Source organism: Danio rerio, chromosome 2, assembly GCF_052040795.2.
Source record: "Danio rerio strain M-AB ecotype USA chromosome 2, GRCz13ab, whole genome shotgun sequence".
Lineage (NCBI taxonomy): Eukaryota > Metazoa > Chordata > Actinopteri > Cypriniformes > Danionidae > Danio > Danio rerio.
Genome location: NC_141022.1, coordinates 45,531,611 through 45,555,425, shown reverse-complemented (window position 1 = coordinate 45,555,425; position 23,815 = coordinate 45,531,611). Strand labels below are relative to the sequence as shown.

At 35.0% G+C, this 23,815-nt stretch overlaps 2 protein-coding genes across 7 annotated transcripts; one reads left to right on the top strand and one right to left on the bottom strand.

The window, feature by feature from the left end:
- Positions 1–328: 328 nt before the first annotated feature.
- apom (apolipoprotein M) lies at positions 329–6,149 on the top strand. Of its 3 annotated transcripts, none has more exons than NM_001199728.1 (7): positions 329–524; positions 2,281–2,420; positions 2,525–2,598; positions 4,556–4,663; positions 5,129–5,227; positions 5,897–5,933; positions 6,033–6,149. In NM_001199728.1, exons 1-6 carry the CDS (start codon positions 399–401, stop codon positions 5,923–5,925), a joined length of 576 nt encoding a protein of 191 aa, NP_001186657.1. In that variant the 5' UTR covers positions 329–398; the 3' UTR covers positions 5,926–5,933; positions 6,033–6,149. The 3 variants fall into 3 exon arrangements, 1 of the variants encoding a protein (NP_001186657.1); XR_015477899.1 differs by having other exon boundaries at positions 362–524; positions 2,525–2,877; positions 3,513–4,663; XR_015477900.1 differs by lacking the exons at positions 5,897–5,933; positions 6,033–6,149 and having other exon boundaries at positions 362–524; positions 2,525–2,644; positions 4,240–4,663.
- Positions 6,150–7,308: 1,159 nt separating this feature from the next.
- Positions 7,309–21,941, bottom strand: tmem71 (transmembrane protein 71). Of its 4 annotated transcripts, none has more exons than XR_015477912.1 (11): positions 21,861–21,919; positions 18,477–18,529; positions 18,330–18,378; positions 16,149–16,358; positions 13,996–14,183; positions 13,453–13,641; positions 13,303–13,369; positions 12,930–12,988; positions 12,695–12,744; positions 9,921–10,889; positions 7,309–9,019 (listed from the first exon to the last, which is right to left on the bottom strand). XR_015477912.1 is itself a non-coding variant. In NM_001130853.4 (10 exon segments), coding segments are annotated over 9 exon segments (867 nt in total). In that variant the 5' UTR covers positions 18,508–18,529; positions 21,861–21,941; the 3' UTR covers positions 10,187–10,865.
- Positions 21,942–23,815: the final 1,874 nt, after the last annotated feature.

Here is a 23,815-nt window from a genome sequence, read left to right as displayed (position 1 = left end):
TTAAATAGAAAAGTATATTAGGACTAATGTGTCTTTACTGCCTTATCCTTTCACTATTTTTACTGTTAGAGAAGAGAACATTTTCATTTCCAGACTTTTCACAATACTTTTTTTGTTAGCCATCTAGATTATTTATTAAATGCAAGCACTAATGTTTTTCATTTTAAATGGTTCTGTATTTGGTGCGTGGGCAGATAAAAGAGTGCTCCAGGACAAGGTCATGTATGTTGGGGTGTATACTTGCACATTGTCCTGACAAACACACAGTTACTGTAATTCAACAAGCAGAAAAAGGCTAACAAAACAGGGTGAAAGTCCCCTCCAGCACTGTGTTAAAACATCTCAGTCAATCAATCGTTGTGTCAGTCAGAAGACATCAGCACTTGTGTGTCGCAGTCATGATTGCAGCTACGTTATGGGGTCTTGTCAGCTCAGTAATGGGCCTATTTTACGTTGGGTTGCAGGTCATGGTTCCGTGTCTTCCTCCAGCTCCTCTCTCCACCTCTGTTATTAATACTGATGAGGTAAGAGGTCTTAAAGTAATTGTATTTATTCTTACACTTCACACCTTTCTCTATATTATATGTTGTACAAAAAAGAAAAGTCTGAGTTACATTTTAAAGTAAAAGTGTCAATACTTTTTGTTTTGCTTGTAAACTATACTGAGGACAGTTAATTTATTATTAAAAGAATAGTTCACCCAAAAATGTATAATCTGCCTTTATTTTATCTCATTCCAAATCAGTTTAAGTTTTTGTTTTTTCATTTTTTTTCCCTTTATTAAAGGTATACATCACCCAAAAATTAACATTCTGCAATTATTTACTCTTCTTTCAATCGGATTTTCTTAATTTTTTTTAACGCAAAAGAAGATATTTTGAAGAATGTTGGAAACCTGTAACCACTGACTTCTATAGTATTTGTTTTTCCTATATGGAAGTCAATGGCTACAGGTTACCGACATTCTTCAAAATATCTTTTTTTCTTTTCTATTTTAAATATAAATGATGTGCGAAAATTGAGAGCCTGAATGAAAAGTCTGAGTTACATTTTAAAGTTAAAAAACTGTGTTAAAAGACTTTTTGTTTTGTTTGCAAACTATACTGAGGATTTTTTTTTTCATTATTAAAAAGATAATTCACCCACAATTTCATATTCTGCCATTATTTACTTTTGTTCTAAACCAGTTTTGTTTGAGTTTTTTTAAAACACAAAAAAAGACATTTTAAAGTAAAAGAATTGTGCACATTTTTTTATTTATTAAAGGTATAATCACCCAAAAATGTATACTCTGCCATTTTTTACTCTTGTTCCAAACCATTTTTTTCCTCGTTTTTTTTGTTGAACACAAAAGAAGATATTTTGAAGAATGTTGGAAACCTGTAACCATTGACTTCCATAATATTTGTTTTCCTATATTGATGTTAATGACTACAGGTTATCAACACTCTTTAATAAATGTTTTATATCAAAATATCAAATAAAGCTCAAATAAAAGTTGAGCAATTAATGGCAAGATTTGGATTATTGGGTGAACTTTTGGGTGACAGTTGGTCAAAATACCAAATAAGTGCTGTGTTTTCACACATGTTTATATTTATTTTTATACAGCACATTATATATTTGCCCAACTGAGCCTGGTTTCTCTCGAGGCTTTTTTACCTTCACTTTCATCAATTGGTGAAGTTTTTTCCTTGCTGCTGTTGCCACTGGCTTGCATGGTTCGGGAGTTGTAGCTGCTCATTAATGGATTTCTCTTCAGTGTTTGGACTCTCAGCAGTGAATATTAAACCACGCTGAACTGAACTGAGCTAAACTGAACTGAACTTAATCTCTGAAAACTGAACTGACGCTGTTTCAATTCAATAAAATCTTCTATGTGAAGCTGCTTTGACACAATCTACATTATAAAAGCGTTATAAAGATTAATTGAATCGAATATTTGGTGAAAAACCCTGATTTTTTTGACAAAACAAATGAAAATATTGTTATTCTGGTCAATCTTTTGTAAAAATGCTTTTAGACCTTAAATACTGGTGAAAATATGCAAATGTAAAATATACATTGTTTTCTGTATATTAGGTGTAATTTCCCTAGTTTGCTAAATAGATATTTAAGCAAACATGAAATATTGAATATCATCTATTGCCAGTGTCTGACGATAGTTCGCACATTCTTGGATTAGATCAAATTCTATGCAATATATGGCTATTATTGAATAAATTCTGTATTTCCAGTATTCCAGTATAAATATTGATATATGTAAATACTTGTGTACAGTATACCGGCACTTGGTATTTTGTGGCAGCAGCTGTGTGGGATGAAGATGATCTGAAGACTCTCCAGACCACAGACAGCATAGTTCTTCAGATCCAGAAAAACAGCGACTCCACCCTGAAGGTCACTGAAACCATGCGCATGTGAGTGGAGAACACTGCACACAGGCACACACAAGAACTCTTCTATTGTTTGCTATGAGAGTGATGCTTTAAGTATTAAATTCATATTGTTTGTGACTTCACAGTGGAGATGCGTGTCTAAAAAATGTTACGAACTACTATGCATTGCCTGCGACAAGCCCTTTCCTGTTCAGAGAAGGTAAGAAACACTGCAATTATTTAGCTAATTTTAAATGTCCCCTAAAGTTAAACAGTTGAGTTCATTTTTAGCTTAGCTTAGCATAGATCTTTGAATTGGATTAGACCAGTAGTATCGCTCAGAAATGTCAACAAAAAAAAGCTTCTGTGGGTACTTCATGAACTAAGACTGAAAGGAAATAAAAAGTTGATATTTCTTATCATTATTATCTCCTATTCTTGCATAATGATCATGGAACTTTACTTTCCCTACTGAAAAAAACTGCTTAAACCAGCCTAGGCTGGTTGGCTGGTTTTAGCTGGTAGACCAGGCTGGTTTTAGAGGGGTTTTGGCCACTTCCAGGCTGGTTTTAGCTGGTCAGGCTGGGAGATGACCAGCTAAAACCAGCTTGACCAGCCTAGCTAAGCTGGGAGTAGCTGGATTTGGCTGGTCATTTTCCAGCCTGACCAGCTAAGACCAGGCTGGAAAGGGTTGGAAACCAGCCTGGAAATGGCCAAAACCTCTCTAAACCCAGGCTGGTCAACCAGCTAAAACCAGCCAACCAGCCTAGGCTGGTTTAAGCTGGATTTTTCAGCAGGGTTCATAGTGCAGGCTGAAGCAGACACAATGATATTATGCAGTGCTTGAAAATAGGCCCCAAGTAAGTAACAGCACTGTGTAATATCATTGGTATTGAAGTAACGTTACTTGATAATTACACCTGAATGAGAATATATACTTTATTAGGTACACCTTACTAGTACCCCCACTTTATATATTGATGTAATAGCATCAGGCAGTTGCTGCAGATTTGTCGACTGCACATCCATGATGTGAATCTCCCGTTTCACCACATCCGAAAAGTGCTCTATTGGATTGAGTTCTGGTGACTGTGGAGACCATTTGAGTACAGTGAACTCAGTGTCATGTTCAAGAAACCAGTCTGAGACGATTTGCGCTTTATGACATGGCGCGTTATCCTGCTGGAAGTAGCCATCAGAAGATGAGTACACTGTGGTCATAAAGGGATAGACATGGTCAGCAACAATACTTAGGTAGGCTGTGATGTTGACACAATGCTCAATTAGTACTAATGGGCCCAAAGTGTGCCAAAAAAAGTTGCTTTTCTATCATCTTGAACCAGTCTGGTCATTCTTCTCTGACCTCTAGAATCAACTAGGCATTTGTGCCCACAGAACTGCCACTCACTGGATATTTTCTGTTGTTTGGACCTTTCTCTGTAAACCCTAGAGATGGTTGTGTGTGAAAATCCTAGTAGATCAGCAGTTTCTGAAATACTCAGACCAGCCTGTCTGGCAACCATGCCACGTTCAAAGTCACTTAAATCACCTTTCTTGTCCATTCTGATGCTCAGTTTGAACTGCAGCAGTTCGTCTTGATCATGTCTACATGCCTAAATACATTGAGATGCTGCCATGTGATTGGCTGATTAAAAATGAACGAGCAGTTGGACAGGTGTACCTAATAAAGTGGCCGGTGAGTGTAGTTCCTAACCATATCAGCTTAGAAAATAGCATCGTTTCATTTTCTGTCAGTCTTTATGCATGATGTAACAAAAGAAAAGTCGAGCTTTACATTTGAAAATTATTTAAATCAAACTTTTTTCTAATGGTCTAATCCATTTTAATAATTTATGCTAAGCTAAGCTAGAAGTGCTTCCGCCAGACCCAGAGATCGGCTGAATGGATTCAAAAATGCTAAAACTGTTTAACTCTAAATGGGAGATGTTAAACAAACTGTTAATTAACAGATATTTGTTTACATTGTATAGAGAGTACAGAACTGATTACATTTGGGAGCAGGGAATGATTCCGCATTTATTATTAATGTTTTGCATTATATAAATGATTCATATCAAGCATTTTTCTTTCTCAGTTATGTCATTTAGCTTTTAAATGTTGAATGGCTTCTCATGAAATAATTTATTTCCTTTGTTCATGTTTGACTGTATGAGTAGATTTCGATACTATTGCGGTGATCTGGGACGGCAAGTACATAAACTGCCCCACGTGCATCATCATGCTGTATGTGGGCGAAGATGAGGAAATGAATACGTTTCTATTTTGTAAGTATCTCCATGGACAAAGCATTAACATGGAAACAACAATGAAACCTTCAAGTATAGTCTTTAATGTTGTGTATCGCTAACCTGGTTTCAGCAAGTAGGACATGTTCCTGGAATAACATCTATGTTGATCCTAGAACAACATTCCAATCAGCCAATCAGAATTCAATCAGAAACTGTTTACAGTTTATGTGAAGTTTAGACTTACGGTTAGGGTTATGCACTTCTACGTGATTGTTATCCAACTATTAATCCCCTCTGGTTTTGGGAATAATGTACAGTTACGGTTGGGTTTAGGGAATAGGTATGGATTACATTATTCAACAAAAATGATGTTCCAGGGTCAACATAGATGTTAACCCAAGATTGCATCGTACTCATGACGTGCGTTGTGTATATTCATTGTGTATTGACCACCTTATTCAGTTCACACAATAATCATCATCTGTCTGTCTTCCACTGCAGCTCGCGATGAAAAAACAACAGAAGAGGCGATACAGGAATTTAAGTCAAAAACTGAGTGTTTGCTAATGGAAGATATGTGGAGGGCACCGCTGAAAAATGGTTCGTGTCTGATAGATTTCACTAAAAGGATGGTTCACCCAAAATATGACAATCCTGTGCTCATTTATTCAAACTCAAAGGGATAGTACACCCTAAAATGAAAATTTACTCAGTTAACTCAAGTGATTCTCTCATCTCTTGAAAACAAAAGAAGATATTTTGAAGAACGTAACAATCAACTTCCATAGTAGGAAAAATAAAATCCTATGGAAGTCAATAGTTATGGGTCTGCAACATATTTCAAAATATCTTCTCCTGTTTAACAAAGGAAAGAAACTCATCAATGTTTGAAGTAAATGATGAGTAAATGATGACAGGTTTTTTAATTTTTGTGTGTACTATCCCCTTAAGTTGTTCTGAACATGTGAAAGGTTTGTTGTTGTTGTTGTGCTGGAAAGGAGATAATTTGAAGTGCATCGATGACCAAAACATTAAAGAAAAAATACTATAGTAAGTGGCCAGATTTCTGGTTACCAACATTCTTCAAAATATCTTCTTTTGTGTTCAGCAATAGAAACTCAAACAGGTTTGAAACAAATGTGGAGTAAATGACAGACTTTATATTTCTGGGGGAACTTTCCCTTTTACTTTAGTATTTCAAAACTATTAAATGTGTAGTTTCTTGTTTTTGATGAAACTGAATTCATTTGTATGTGTTATTGATTTCAGGCTATTGTAAAGTTGATGATTCTGCCTAAACACGAGGGTAAGTGCAAACACTGGCTTTCATATTTTCTTTTTAATGATAAAAATCACTTTTGTTTTTATTATTAATATTTTTCTATCATGCTTATATCACAAGCAGAGATCCTCACAGTGCAGATCTACAATCAAATACCAAACTGATGGACATTTGGTCTCTTATTTGATGTTATTATGAAGGACATTGTTTCAAAATTAATAAAAGCAATTTTCCAATAAATCTTGTTTTGTGAGCTGGAAAATCTCTGTAAAACTATGAACATTTAGTCTAAAATATGATATGACCGATGGTCTTGACCACAATTAATACTTTAACTTAGTGATTTTTAAAGTTACACAAAGTTTAATTCAATATGTTAAGTCAGTTTGACTGATTGTGAAATTAAGATTACAATAGGTTTATTTGATTCAACAAAAAAATAAAGGAAGGAAGCAAGACAGTGTTAGTATTAATAATAAAAATAATAATACAAACAACATTTCTTACTTACTCCCAGGCTTATCTATATTGAAACCAAACCTTAGCTGCACCATATTAGTGTTTTGTAACATCTAGTTTTTTATTTTTATGAGGTGGGTTGTTAGCCAAAAGCTCAACCGCCAATCTGGAGGACCAGGACATACACATACACTAAGGACAATTTAGCACAATTAACCTACAGCACATGTCTTTGGACTGTGGGGGAAAACCAACTGACCCAGCCGGGGCTCGAACCAGCAACCTTCTTGCTGTGAGGCGACAGCACTACCCACTGCACCACCTCGTCACCCACAAACATCATTAATTACCAAAAAAATGTTTTGATCCATTTAAAGCCAACAATATTAAAGAGCCTGTATTATACATTAAAAAGGGTCATATTTGGGTTTAAGGGTCTCCAACAACAGGCTGGTATGCATGCAAGGTCAAAAAACACTTTTATTGTCTTATAATCTGCATTTATTTTTACCTAATTATCCCAGAGACTCCCATGTGAATCGTTCAGCAATTAATTTGTTCCCAAACTCCTCCTTAGCATGAAGCTAATCTGCGCTGATTGGACCGATGACAGTCTGTTGCGATTGGTCGACAGCGCTCAGCGCGCGACAGAGTAAAACACCCACCACGGCTTATCAACAAAATTGAAGTAGTCAGAGTGCAGAGTGTATGTGTGAGCTTACCTGCCAACACACTGTTTTTCCCGGGAGTCTCCCGTATTTCAGACCTATCTCCCGCCACCCTACCGTTTAGTTATTTATTCTGGAAAACTTATGTAATTTCAACCATAATAGGGGCTCTCTTTAAAGAATATCTAAATAAACAGAAATTCATTAGTTAGGTCAAATAATAACTCTTTAACTGTATAAAGATTTGAAGAATTCAAGAAATAATCAAACTCTTATTTATATATAAAAACTTTATTAATGAAAATGGATAATTACTACAAAAAATGACACTGTAAAACTATTAATCTTAAAAAAAACATCAGCTTTAAGGCCAATCACTGCTACGTTCTAGCATGGCTAATTATTTTTGTGCAAATTTTATAAATGCATTTCCTTTTCAGAAGATATTTTACAGTGTGTACATGAACACATCATTTTCACATTTCACTTTTACATGCAGTGGAATAATAAGCATAATATAGTAACTAAAGATTTAGATTTTTAAAGTAATCTTTAGTTTTGTTGTGACTGTTAAATACAGTAACGTGATCACTGGAGTAATCAAAGCTTAAAGGCAGGGTGATATTCAATATTTAAAAACCTTTTCATTAAAAGATTACTATAAGTGAACACATGAGGCCAGTGAAATACACACTTGCTGCTACAACAACTGGAAATATGCACTTTTGTACTTCCATCTTAATTTTACAATAAATATTGGCGTGAAACTACAGCCAGTCATAAGCTCTTAATCAATGATTTAAAATCATCATATTGAAATCTTCTTGCCTTTTAACTCTGTACCCAGTGATATTTTAATTATCTCATTTGCAAGACAACAATATATAAAAAATACACATCTTTTGTTCTGTTTTTTTTTTTGTAAAACACAATCCTATCTATGTTTGGATATATTGAATTAACTGCTCATCTCCCACACTTGATAACAATAGTAATTATTACTATAAATATAGCTGCAAGCAGCAGTTACAGGACCAGGCACAGCTACAAAAACATTAGGGAAATCTGATTGGACATTTTTGGTCCAAAAATAGAATTATATTGTTTGCCCAGTAATACATTTTCAGTAATAAATGAAGCTTTCAGCCATTTATTACGAACTGAACTGAGCTTGGCCCTGAATAACTATTAATTTAATTAAACTAGCTTTCAAAACACTTTACAGTAAATATTGACTATTTTCAGAGCAATAATCATTCAGTCCTGAACTTGAATATTTCATTGCCTCTGGCCACTATAAAGCATCCATAATAAACACTGACGACAATGCAATTCATACAAACACATGATAAATGCATCTTTTTCACCTTGGCTTGGTTTCAAACATGTTTGCTTTCAGATATGTAGGCATAAATGTAACGATTTCTAATATTTCCACTTTTAACTTCATAATACCCTTTACTTTGCTTTTGTTTTCTCACAAAATGTTTTTGTTCTCTTCAAAACTGAGCTGCCTTTAAAATCTCCTCTGTTTCCTATAAAGAACAGAAAGGAGCCCTTCCCTCCAGAGGATACAACACATTTTACAGACACCGCTTTCTACTCACAGTTTACTCTTAATGTTCAGTGAGAGCTGCATCCTTGTAAAATGTGACAGAATTACACAAATATTAGGCAGTAAATCCAGAACATGTTCTCCTTTGGCAACACTAACTCCCTGCAGATAGGGTTTAATGGTCTTAACTTATAGAGAATATCCCTGTTAAAGAGCTTTATAGTAAGTGCAATATTTTTATTTTACAATAAATCTAATTATTGCGCTCCTATATATTAGCAATAGGCATGGGCCGGTATAAGATTCTGACGGTGATGATAACCTTGGATAAAAATATCACATGTCTGGGTAAAACACAAAACCTTTTCCTCCTTTGTACCCAATACGCTTATTTCACGCGGCCGCCATTTTAAAGAACCAAAGCGAGGCTGCGGTGGGAAGAAACCCGGAAGTATAGGACCAGCTCTGTAAACATTGCAGTAACATGCTGTGTACTACACACCTCCAGCTGTTGCCGAGATTTCAAAATGCAGAAATGGTGTAACCATCACTTTAATATTATCCAGTAAGTTTAAAATCAATTTAGCATCAAACAAAATCACAATCTCAGTGATACGCTTAAGTGTCCTCCTAGGCTTCAGCTCATGGCACTATAGTTAAACACCGTGAGGACGCTTCCCTGCTTCAGCCTGTGTAACCCGGGGAGTGATAAAACACTGCAGTCCTCTGTAGCACACCCTTACCGCTCTTCACCCAGTGCAAATACAGATACACGGACTGGAGCGCGAAGCAGCCGTCAAGATCAGTCGAGTCATCAAGCAGATCGCTCGGCTCGTCTGTGTTTGTGCTCAGTGTACAGCGGTGGGTGAACTGATGACCTTCTCGGCCAATCACAATCATTTCTGTTGAACACAATGGCAAATCAGCACTGTTTTAAGAAAGCCATCAACAGTGCCTTAAATGTTAGCGCAAAATTGCCGTTTTTTCTTTTAATTCAGTATTGTGACAAGCCTAATATAGTGAAAGAATCAGTTTATTAATTCGAGTTTGATAAATGGCATCTAAAACGTGTGTTTGGGAAAGAAAACGCTAGCTAACTAGTGCCATTTCCCTTAACTTAGCTGAAAATGAGCTCTGATATCCCTTTTTACATTCACCATTCATTAAGAACGGACCTCCGGGTCACCCGGAAGGCGGAGAAATTATAAATTTGTGCCACTTTCTCTTCGCTGATAAGATATAGCCAGCTATACAACATTCCTATGTAACTCCCAATGATACTTCCGGCTTTCTTCCCACCGCAGCCTCGATTTCGCTTTTGAAAATGGCGGCCGTGTGAAATCAGTCTATATATTTTAATTTGGGAAACATTTAAAGTATTTTGGAGCATTAAAAATGTCTAAATAATTCAAATGAATTATTGACTTCTGTTGTCTTCATTAGTTACAAAAACACTTTTGCTGGACATACTGTTGTCCTAAAAAAACTACAAAAAAATGTAAATAAAAATGTTACGCATACCTTAGGAATGGTATAGCAGAAAATGTTGACGGTTTAAAAACCCTGACTTTTCCAAACCGTGGTATACCTTGAACACGGTTATCAGCCCATGCCTAATTAGCAGCACTCTGTGCTGAACTTTTGAGCCCTCTCGAGTCACACAGAAGTGTGTCTTTAACCCTGGCTAATGGCAATGAGTCTCCTGTTTTGTATAACAAAGGCACTTCACAAATGCACAAAGCTAAGCTGGCACTGCTTTTGCTACCATGTCTCAAAATGTACAGGTTTTCTGCAAAGCTATTATATTAAACTGGCTGTTGCAGCAAAACTTCTTTATAGACGAGTAACGTCATACACTAAAGTTTCATTAAAGATCCCAACCAAGCCAAGTTGACCGATTTACAAACACGACTGACACATTTGCTCTGTTCTGTCCTGCAGGGCATCTCCACCGACTCCCAGAGAATCCCTCATCATTTGTTTGGGAAAAATCCTCCATTTCTTAAACTTTCACTAATAGTTCAGCACTGATTTGTCAATTTTCTCCTGTGACAGTTATTCGCCATCACTAATGCTGTTTTACTTAATAATTCTATAATCATTACAATCAGAACTCTTTAGATAATCCGTGAAAACAGTCCTACAAAACCTGGACTAATATTTAATGCTGATGCAGGATGTGTGTCCACACACACTCACGTCCTCTGGTCTTCTCAGGTCAGATTTCACACGGATGTATCTGTGTGCACAGCGTGCATGTGTGTTTGTTCCTCCTCACTCATTCCTGGAGGTGATGTCCTGAAGCAGAGACACAAAATGGATGCCATTCAGATTTCGAGCATTGACGACCGACATGTATTTAAAGCGCTCCAGTATTTAAAGTGTCAGGAAATACATGACTGGTTGTGTTTCTGCAAAACCCAAGTAGGTATCGCTGCAGCCCGGAGACCTGCAAGTGGGAGGAATTACACCGCAAGTAGGTTGGGTGACCTCCAAGTGGGATGGACTCAAACCGCAAGTAGGTTGGGTTTATCAGGTTACTGTGAGGTTGGGTTTAGGTGTAGACGTTAATAAAACACAACAGGTTACTGTGAGGTTGGGTTTAGGGTTGGGTTTAGGTGTAGACGTTAATAAAACACAACTGGTTACTGTAAGGTTGGGTTTAGGGTTGGGTTTAGGTGTAGACGTTAATAAAACACAACTGGTTACTGTGAGGTTGGGTTTAGGGTTGGGTTTAGGTGTAGACGTTAATAAAACACAACTGGTTACTGTGAGGTTGGGTTTAGGGTTAGGGTTAGGTGTACAAAATCAGAAAGCACAATATTGAAGTCTAAATACGACTAAATAAGGTTTGTCCAGCCCACTTGGAGCTCCAAGACCCACCCACTTGGAGCTGGCTCCGGCCTCCATTTATACCCTTCTCGCAAAACCTGGTATATTTATATGCACTTTTTTATGAAACGTCCACAAGATGGTGCTGTTTGTCGTGTTTAACCAAACTACAATAAAGCACACTCAAAGGCATTGTACACCCAACTGAAAAGTCTATTATCATTTACTCTCCCTTCACTTGTCAAACCTGTTTAAGTTTCTTTCTTCTGTAGAACAAAAAAGAAGACATTCAGAAAAAATCATGAAAACCGCTAGCCATGTTGACTTCCATATTGTTGTTTTTCTTACTACGGTAGCCAATGTTAACAGCATAGGTCTCAAACTGGATTCCTGGAGCGCCGCAGCTCTGCACAGTTTTGCTCCAACACTAATCAAACACAGCTGATCCAACTAATCAAGGTGTTTTAGACTACTAGAGACTATTAAGCAGGTGTGAATTAGAGGTGGTTGGAGCTAAACTGTGCAGAGCTGCTGCCCTCCAGGAAGTTTGAGACCATTGGTTTACAGGTTTTCAACATTTTCCAAAATGTCTTCTTCTGTGTTCAACAGAAGAATGAAACTAATAAATGTTTGAAACTACTTGGGGGAGAGTAAATAGTAAGTATTTTTTTTAATTCAGGTTGAGCGATCCCTTTAACGTAACCAAATGATAACAAAAATTAATTTCTTAATCTTTTGTCAAACCATGTTCTACAGCACTCGTACAAATGACCAAATGGAGATGTTAAGAAAACGTTCTGTGTTTGCTGGAGTTATTTCACTTATTTGTCGATAACCTGCCACATAATCATAGTTTGTGAGAATAAAGACCAAACGTTTTCTTCCCAATCTTCATTTCACCAAGAAACTGCGGTGAAATAAGCTTATTCCAGCTCCATTTCTAACCGGCTAAATTAATTTATTATTTGAAGTGTATATGCATAAGAAAATATTTTGTTGATTATGATGAAATATGTTTAGTTTGAGTTATTGTTTTAAGTGTATGATATTCTGTTCGAAATACATAAATCCAATCAAATCAAACTGCGGCGAAAAGTATGTAGCGGTACATTCTGTGGTTTTGCAGAAACATAGCCAGAGTTGTGTATTTCCAATGAGCCTGGGTTGCCAAATCATGAGCACACATACTTATGTTATTATTCTATGGTGTGAAGGCTAATATAGTTTTGTTTGCTGTGAAAAAAGCCTTTAATCTGTCATCAGATTCTTACCTCAGTCTTTGCTCTCCTCCAGCGCACTGAAGAACCGGGTTTAGACACACCTGAGAAGACAGAGGCAATGACATTCACATAATTTACCCTCCAAAAATTAAGAAATGAAGTGATTATGAACCGTATGAATAAACTTTTTTTAATCATCGCTATATATTTTTTAATCAAGAATATATCTGCCTATAGAAGTATAAATGTGACAAAGCTGGCTATTTAACTTGATTTCTTTACTCACATATTGAAGAGAGCAGAACCACAAATGCCACGGCTGCAGAAACACCTCCCAGCAGCCACCTGTGCATATTATGACATCATTAACCAAAGCTCCACCCACTTACAAACAAAATAAATGTCCACACACATTGGGATTTAATGTTTTATGGGGACTTCCCATAGACACATAGTGGACTGTAAATTTTATCCCTTTAAATTTTAAACCCAAACCTCTCAGGAAACATTCTGCAGTTTTACATTTTAAAAATACCTCACTATAGATCATTAAAAAAAATACTGGTATTGCTATACTACTGGGGACATTCGACCCCCACAACTTCACAAATACTAGGACCACCCACACACACACACACACACACAAACTTTTTCATTACCCGGATGAGATGGCGATGCAGAGGCACAGAGTGAGGATGAGGAGAAGGACTTTCATGAACACATTTTCTGAAACACATAATCAAAATTAATAACCAAAATCCTTTCCATGTTCATTTAAATCTCACAATAAGCAAAGGTTTCTTCCTCACCTGATGAAGTCTTGCTGGAAGAGCCGTAACTATCGAGGTGGCACACAGATGGAGGAGGGACATCCAGGAGGCCGCTCACTGATTGGCTGAAATGTTCATGGGTGGCGCATGAATCACACTGAGGCTCCTCCTCCTCAAGCTGAGTCTGAGGAGGCAGTTTATCAGGCGAGGAAACAGGATCTATAGGATCTTTCAAGAAAAACACAGAAGTTCACAAAATTAAACAGGCAACTATTTTGGTCACACTACAATAAGGTTTCATTAGTTGAAGTATTTACTAACATGAACTAATTATGACCAATACGCATACAGGATTTATTAATCATAGCATTCACTAATGCATTAAGATCCAAATTGATGTTTGTTAACATTAGCTAATGCATCGTGAGTTAACGAACAAACAACTGTATTTTCATTTGCTAATATGAACAAATACTGTATTAAATGCATTGTTCGTTGTTTGTTCATGTTAGTAATACAACCTTATTGTAAAATGTTACCACTAGTTGTTTTAAACTAGTTGTTTTGAAGTATGAAACTAACCATAGGTGAAGCTGATGGGCGATTCTTTCTCATAACTGTGGTCAAACTCCTCCCATGAAGACTGGATGGGTGTGATTGGCTCAGATCTTCTAAAAACACTTCCTTCCAGCCAGGATTGGCACGACTGGCTCATGTCACTCAGAAGGCTGGCCAGTGATCTTTTTGCCCGCCGCTTTCGTCTAAATATGCTAACACACACAAACAATAAGGTTTTATTTGATGTGAAGATGCCGCTCAACACCCAGAGACACTTTTAGCACCCTTAAAGGGACAGTTCACCAAAAAATATGAATTTTGCCATTAGAAAATAAAATGCATTATTTATGTATTATTTTCCAATGTGCTTTTTTCAACTCTAAGCACTAATTTACTCACTCAAAACCTTATTGAATTTCTTCTGTTGAACAGAAAAGAAGATATTTAGCTGAACTTCTAGATTTAGACGACTTCTGAAGTCCTTTTTGTACATACTATGCTTGTCGATCAATGGTATTGCATCAACCAGCATACTTCAAAATTCTTCTTTTGGTTTAACAGACTTTCCTCCTAAATGTTTAAAACCACATGAGGGAGGATAAATGATGAGGTAATTTTCATTTTGGGTGAACTGTCCCTTTAAATGTGTTATTAGGAAGGAATTAGTTAAAAAAAAACTTTTAGTTTCCATGAAATTTGCACCAAAAAAAACAATAAAAAACCTTTTTGATTCATTGAGTTTTGAATCAGTAAAAAAAAAACTGAAACATTTTTGCACGATTAATTATAGTTTTAAAAAAATTATTAAACTTTAAAATGGTCAAAAAGTATGGTGTTTGTTGGTGTCAATGGCGTAGTGGTTATAACTTTTCCTAAGCTTATCCTTCCCTTCTCTCTGCTCCCCACGCTTTCCTGTCAATACTATCTACTGCCCTATGAGGTGCGCTATTTGCATTTAGCCTAAATAGACATTCCAAAATCGGCGTTTTAAACAGTTAAACTATATAGTATAAGATAACACACACAGCTGCCTAAAGATTGCTGTTTTCACACAGCTTACAGGTAGCTTACATGCTCAGTATACTGTATTAGTTCAGTATGCTCACCATGTTACATAACTGCCCCCTGCAGGCCATGTATTTCTTGTTAGACCATGTTGTGCTGTGACGCAGTTTACTGCGGAAATATGTGATTTTTCTTTATATCACTCGCGCGTTCTCAGTAGCCGTATCTGTATCAATTAAAATATTATAAAAAAATGTATGTGCCTTTCAGTTATGTGTGTCTTTCCCTATTATTAGACATGTGTACATTATTTATACAAAAAATTAGATGTCAAATATTACCATAAATAGGCATAATAACAGATATATTTACTGCATTTTGTCTGTGGCAGTGTGGGAGTTAAAATTCTTTTTACCAAAAATATTATTGTGGTGAATTTCACAGTGTGTGTATTTTTTATTAACAGACATGAATAAATAAAATGTTTTAAAAAGGAGATATTATCTTGCATATAAACTCTGACATATGCATATACAATGTTCAAAACAATATATAAAAACCATTCTCTGCGGTAGTGTTAATTGTTCCAAAGCAGTTTTACAAAAAGCGTGTATTAATACATTACATTATAGCTGTCAAGTCATAGCTGATATGCAATTACACAATATAATGCGGTTTAGAAAAAAAGTAAAAATTATTCCATATTTTTCTAACATTGTTTTTGGTCCCACTTTATTTTGATGATCCGTTTGTTGAATTTAAGTTACATAGCATCTACATGCCAAGTAATTCTCATTAGATTATAAGCAGACTGTTGGGTTGGGGTTGGTGTAAGTTGACATGTACTTGCAAAGTTTCTTATAGTCAGCTAAATGTCTGTTGAAGGAGCGGTATCAACAGATATTAAGAAGACTCTACTAATACTCAAATGGACCATCAAAATAAAGTGTTACCTTGTTTTTTAGTGTGTTTATAAGAAAGTGTCTGGTGCATATAGAGAAGAGTGTTTCTCGTCAATATTTCATGCAAAAAAAAAAAGGTTTTCAATTGTCATGAGGAGGATTTCTGAATACTAATACAGCCTCTTTAAAAATGTTTAGTCTTAAATAAAGTAAATTCATTCTCTCTGCAGAACACACATAACAACAAACCCAATGTGTCGTGAGGCTCACCGGACGAGATTCTCCTTGTATGTGACGCTGGTGTGTGAGGGAGTCAGAGTAACGTTTCCCTCGTCATCTGTGTTAAAACTGTCCTCCGTCAGAACATAATAACCATTGGATAATAGGCGGGGACTTCTGCGACACGCACACACTGATCCTGTCAGTGGATTGGTGGAGAAACACTCGAAGGATGAGTCAGAGAAGTGGGAGGAGTCCAGGCTGAAAGAGTTACACAGGCGGATTTATATGGATCCACAAACAAGATGTACAGCATACACATACAGTTGAAGTGAGAATTATTAGCCCTCCTGTTTATTTCTTTCCCCAAATTCTGTCTAAAGTAAAGAAGATTTATTTTCAACACATTTCTAAACATTATAGTTTTAAGAACACATATCTGAAGACTTATTACACCTTTGCCATGTTGACAGCACATAATGTTTTACTGCAAGGTTTCTGCAGGCTTCATCAAGTCAAATTTAAAACTTTTAAAGAACCTTTAAAAGTCCTCTACGCGCTGTTTATGAAAATAAAAGTCTTTGAATATTTTTTCAGACACATTTAGCAGCTAGATGATAGTCAGATAACGTTTCTATGTTCCTTCTTAATGCCAACAGTGTAAAAAATGATCGATAAAATGCTTATGATAAACCACTGTTTGTTTACCTTCAAGCTCTGCTTCAGTTGCTTGACTTGTGTGCACGTGAAGCAGCCGGTGAGCACCAGCACACACACACATACTATATGTACCATTAACCATCATCAAAAGTCTGACCCCTTCTATGTGTACAAATCGGTACAAATACAAACGTGGCTATTTAAGCAGATATTTACCGAAATTACTGCGTGAAAGGGGCTATTGATAAAAATATTTTTATTATGGACACAATTACATGAACGATCAAAATATATATATATTTGTTGGCTCTTTGTCCAAATGGATTGAGTATAACTCCTATTCAACATAATGCATTTCTGTTATAAAACCTTGCCTATTTTATGTCTATTTATAAATATTATGCCTGCTCCCCTTACTCTAAATATCTTTTGCATAAATGGAAGATCATGTAAAGAGAAATATTGCTCTGTTATTATCATGTATACAGTTGAAGTCAGAATTATTAGCCCCCCTTTGAATTTTTTTTCTTTTTACGATATTTCTCAAATGATGTTTAACAGAGCAAGGAAATTTTCACAGTATGTCTCATAATATTTTTTTATTTGTTTTATTTTGGTTAGAATAAAAGCAGCTTTTAATTTTTTAAACACCATTTTAAGGTCAAAATTATTAGCCCCTTTAAGAAAATTTTTTTGATAGGCTACAGAACAAACCACTGTTTTACAATGACTTGCCTAATTACCCTAACCTGCCTAGCATAACCTGATTAACCTAGTTAAGCCATTAAATGTCACTTTAAGCTGAATAGAAGTGTCTTGAAAAATATCTAGTACAATATTATTTACTGTCATCATGGCAAAGATAAAATAAATCAAATTAAATAAGTTATTAAAACCATTATGTTTAGAAATGTGTTGGAAAAATCTCTGTTAAACAGAAATTAGGTTAAAAAAACGGGGGTAAATAACTCGGACTTCAAGTGTACATATATGGATGTTGACTGATTGGGTAGCTTTACTTCGACAGGGGAAACTGAAGACCTTTTTAAAAATGTTTTAAGACCTACAACACAATATTTCAGGGAATTTTAGACTTTATAAGGCCTTGCATTTTGCTTTTGAAATTTAAGACATTTTAAGACCCCGCGTACACCCTGTACTGGATATTTTACTACTAGTAGATACTAGTATTCAGCTTAAAGTGACATTTAAAAGCTTAACTAGTTTAATTAAGCAAGTTGGGGTAATTAGGCAAGTCATTGTATAATGATGGTTTGTTCTGTAGACGATCAAAAAAAAGCTAATAATCTTGACATTAAAATGATTAAAAAAAAATTTTTAACTGCTTTTATTCTAGCCGAAACAAAACCAATAAGACTTTTTCCAGAAGAAAAAATATTATTGGAAATACTTTGAAAAATTCCTTGCTGTTGGGATATATCATTTGGGAAATATTTTAAAAAGAAATAGAAATTCAGAAAAACTTTAACTCTTTATATTATACAGAACATAGAGAAAATAACTAGGAGGAAGTTCTACAAATATCCTGCACTCTTGTCAGCATGTCTGTACCTGTGACAAATGTATTCAGCCTCCTGCCTCCTGGTCTTAACTGGAGAACCTGTTACGAAAAGTACAAGCATAACTATATAGTCTTATCTAAGAATGTGTAAGATAAAGGAAGAATGAGAGAGGGATGTGATATGAGGGCGCACATACTTGTCACCGCTCCTTTGAAGAAGAAAGCCATGGCTCTCACACTGCTACCAAACCTGTCACACAAACAATAACATTTTGCTCAAATGAATGGAGAGTATGCAATCTTTTAAACACTCACACACCTTTTTTGCTTACAGAAAATGAGTTTTGATAATAATTGTTTGTTCACATTAGATATTAATTTATTTATTAATTTTCCTTCGGCTTAGTCCCTTTTTTCATCTGGAGTCACCACAGTGGAATGAACCGATAACCTATCCAGCATATGTTTTATGTAGCGGATGCTCTATGTCACCTGCTATAGATATGCATTAGCTAATATGATCTTAAATTAGCCATAAACATTTAGATGTTTGAAAAAATACAGTTGTTTGTATTAGTCGACATTGCTTTGTTGCATGTTAACAAACAGAAATAAAGATTTTAATTTGTTCTATATCTAATATTGTTTTACATTAATTTCGTCAATGTTTAAATGAAATAATGTGTATTTTCATTGTTCGTTTATGTTAACTAAAATAGGTAAGTAATGTTAAAAAATGAAACAATATAGTATTTATTTATTTATGTTATTTTATTTTATTTTTTTTAGTTTTACTGTTACAGAACTGTTTTTACATCTGGATCTTTTTTGTGTAAAGCCCTTTGAGAATTAAATTTAAACGCGCTATATAAAAACTATAATTTTATATTAAAGTCCTCAAATTTCTGAAAAATTACAGTTATTATTGTTATTATTTTTATTATACTTTTTAAATTTTCATATTGATTTCCTAATTCAATCCACTGCATCATGTTTATAAGCACAAAGGTTTTATTTTATTTTAATGTATATTTAGGACTGTAGTTTTGATTTATTTTTTAATTTTACTTTTAAGGTAAATTTCCTTTTAAGGTAATTTTACTTTTAAGTTTTTTATAAGTATTTTTTTTAAGTTTTATGCTTCCAGATATGTTTATATTTAATGTTTTTAGACAACACTGTGCCACTGTTTTAACTTAAGATAAAAAAAACAATGTATAGCCACCATACCGCCCCTTTATTTATTTATAAAGCAAAGCACATTTAAAAACAGCAACAAAACTGACCAAAATGCTGTACATACGACAGAGTAAATGTAACATTGGTCAGTTGATACCAGTGTTAACATTGGTACCAGTTAGACACACCGGACTACCTCCGTATATATTATGACACAGTCACTTTATCATAATTATCACGATTACAAGCCTTTTTGCATTATATACTGCTCTTTATCTGTACAACTCTGCTTTGCACCCATTTTCAATATGCCCTTAATGTTATTGTATTGTTTACAAATTTTTATTCCTTGTGTATATTTTTAGACCACTTTTTATGTATATATTTTTAGACCACATCTTATGTACAATTGTATGTATTGTAAATTTTCTTTTTCTCAAACTCTATTTTATATTATTATTATATGTTAGGCACCTAGAGTCTGAGAGTAACATAACTTCGGTTCTCTATATGTCTATATGTTCTATATGTCCAAAAATTGACAATGAAGCTGACGTTGACTAAAATATAGAGACAACAGAATACATTTAAAAATAAAGCAATCGAAAAAACTATTATAATATTAATATTAAAAAGCCAAACTGAACAGGTACGTTTTTAAGAGTGATTTGAACATAGATAGTGAGCATGCCGTTCTAAACCAAACATTTTACTCAAACCTATACATAATAATTCCAGCAATTTCTTTCCATAGCCATATATATAAGGTAACTATATAATTAGCAATTAGACACTAAATTAGACACTAAATTACAGGCATTCATTTGTGTGATGGATATCTAAATGAAATAAGTCATAAAGAGTTTCCAGTTTTTTTTTTTTCTTCTTAGCTTGCATTCCTATCAATATTTATTCATTTGGTAGTAGCAGGAGTGTAAAATGAGGAGGGGTCTCTCTGTCAGGACTGAAGGAGTGGGATGGGGAGGGGGATCAGGGAGCCATGATGATCCAGATGGGGATGATGCTGGCAAAGTAGGAGGAGATCTACTGTACTTCCTGTTAACCACTTCCTGTCTGAAAGACAATCTGATTGGCTGCTCACAGTGTCATGTAATGTGTGTGTGTGTGTGTGTGGTTGTATCTGCTAGAGAAGCTGAGACCAACGGCAAAGAAAGAGGGAGTACAATAATACTCTCTCTCTCTCTCTCTCTCTCTCTCTCTCTCTCTCTCTCACACACACAATGCAACTCGTTTGTTTTCTCAAAAATCTGTTCCCAGAGTGATCACATGACTCTCTTCTGCTTTGCACTTTTTGTTTGTGTTTGAAAGTCCCCCAAACCCCCTTATTTCCTGTAATCTCTCTAAGCTAAAAATAAATGAGCACAACACTATGAAAAGTATTAGTTAGCACTATTAGTATAAATAAAAAAATTAGCAAATACAGAAAAACAAGAACTGGCAAAGCAGGAGGAATAACCGCAGCTTTTGCAGAAGTATGAAATGAGAGGCTGAAACACCAAAACTCAATAAGGAAACGTGTGTGCCAACCACAAAACCACACACACACATGCACAGAAACACACCAACAACAGGAGCTCACAATACAAATATGAACAAAAGAAAATATCTATTTTGCTGGCTTTCTGTCATTATTTTGTTTCTTATTATATAATATTACTTCATTATTTATATTGGTGTGATATATATTGTATGATTTAGGAGAAAATACATATTTTGCTGCAAGCAGGGTGCAGAAACTGTGTTTTAGGATATTATTAATAATTGAGGATGCAATAAATGTATCAGTTTAGACGTGTTTATGTTTTTTAAGACTTCTTTGATTGTTTATTGTTAATAAAAAATCTTTAAATGTGTTACACTTTGAGATACTTAGTGTTTTGTCAACATTTTTCATAAACAAAACTAAATCCTACATAAATAATGCATTATCATGTATAATAACAAAATTATAATAATACAAATATTGGATCTGAAGGAATATAACAAAGGCTAAATATATAACTTACTTAACGGAAAGTGATGTGTATTAAGTGTGTTTACAGGAAACCTGGTGACCTCGTTAGTTTGATGTTCTTAATTCTGTGTTCAGACGCGACGCTCCTCGACTAATTTGTTGCACGGCTCCATTGAAATACGCGAAACACAAACACACACACATATATCGAGCGGTGAGTTTATATACGGTATAAGGCATTTATACCGTTTATTAAATATACAACCTCGGTGCATAACGATAACATAAAGTAACTGTGCTTAACCGTAATGCGCGAATAACATCCGGTTTCTTCTCGAAACATTTGTTAGCGCCGAATCTGTACAGCAACTACACAAAACATACAAAAGTAGCGAGATTAAGAAAGAAAGGGGAAAACAACACTTACCTAAAGCACGGAGAATGCGGATAGCGGTGCAGATCAAGCCTGTCCGCTTACCTAAAAACATTGACATGCGCGAAGAACCACGCCTACAGCACAGACAGAAGAAGAGAGAGAGAGAGAGAGAGAGAGAGAGAGAGAGAGAGAGAGAGAGAGAGAGAGAGAGAGAGAGAGAGAGAGCTGCTCACAACAAAACTTCTCTGAGGAAAACAGTTTTTGCATGTTCAGATTTTGATCAGATGTAACATGCATTCAAATAAAACTGAAGATGAAAATTTTTACTTACGTCATTCCAAATTGGCACGAACTCCTTGTGTGGATCACATTAAGAGATTTCGAAGAATGCAGGTATTATATTATATTCAAGTTTATTTGTTTAGCGCTTTCACAATAAGTATTATTTCAAGGCAGCTTTACAAAAAGTGTACATTTTTGTATTACAAGCCAAATCAAAAAGGTTAAGGTTATTATTTACCATAACTTATACGCTACTAATAACTTTAATTAGTAACTAATTGTCAATAGCTTTTAACAGTTTGAGTTATATAAACATGGGTAACCTCCAATCATGTAGTATATAGGTGATGTTAATGTTTAGATGTTCAATAAAGTACGTTTCGTCCTCAAAGTCCTCGGATGGTTGGCATCATCTCTTCTCAGGTCGTGTGTATTATACTGTATCATTCCAGATTCATGCTGCAAATATGAACCTAAATCACTCAGGATGAGTCTTTGCTCAAAGTTAAATGCTGCTCAGAGGTGGAATTCATGCATTTTCAATGCAATTACAATTGTACATTTCAGTGCTAGAGGCTGACAACAGGCTTAACCAAGTCTGGCTTTCATGCAACATGTTCTCAATGCATTTTGATCAGGCATTTGTTATAAGCCTTAACAAAAAAAACTGTAGTTTTATTAAATTATTAAATGTTATATCATATTAAATGTCAAAGGTGGCATACAATTTATAATCTATTAGAATGTTGTAATTTGTATTTCCATTAGTTAACAAGGACTTTGAATCTCATAATTATGAATTATCATAATGTAAAATTGAGCTTAAAATAATACAGCAGGCGAAATAAGTATTGAACACATCACCATTTTTCTCAGAAAACATATTTCTAAAGGAGCTGCTGATTTTAAATTTTGTTTAGATGTTGATACCAAAGATATCCATATATATGCAAAGAAAACAAATCTAATTAGCTTACATATTAAATTACGTGTAATGAAATGATGCAGGGAAAAAGTATTGAACACATGAAGAAAGGGAGGTGTAGAAACTAAGGCAGTAAAAGCCCAGACAGCAGCTGAAATCTCTCAGTAGTTATTCAGAAATCCTCTGCATCCTCGTCATTGTAAATTTAAATTTGCTGCTTCAGTCCAACATCTACATTAGCAGAATGATAAAGATGAAACCAGAGTGGACATTTCAGCAAGACAATGATCCAATGCACAGCCAAGCAAACTCTCAAATGCTTTCAGAGAAAGAAAGTCAAGCTGTTGAATGGCCCAGCCAATCACCTGATTCTAATCCAATAGAAAATACAAAATAAAGATCAGATTTCATAGACGAGATCAACCATCAAGATTTTGACTCTCTGTTGCAATGCATGTGACTTCATTCTCCATATGAAAGGCGTCGTTAAGCTGCCATCACCAAAAAAGCCTTTTATATAAAGTGTTAAATACGTCTCAGTTGTTCAGAACTTTCTCCTTGTGTCATTTCATTGTTATTACACAGAACTCATGGTACAGTTTTTTTATTTATTTATTTTTATTTCTATGTTTGTGTTTTTTTGGGTATTTACCCATTTAAGTCAGGTTTAATTCCATGTCAACACCTCCTTTAGAAATATTATTCCCAGGAAAAAACATGACGTGTTCAATACTTCTTTTCCCCGCTGCATCTTCTATAGTAAAAAAAACCTACAGGTTACACAGGTTTAGAGCAACAT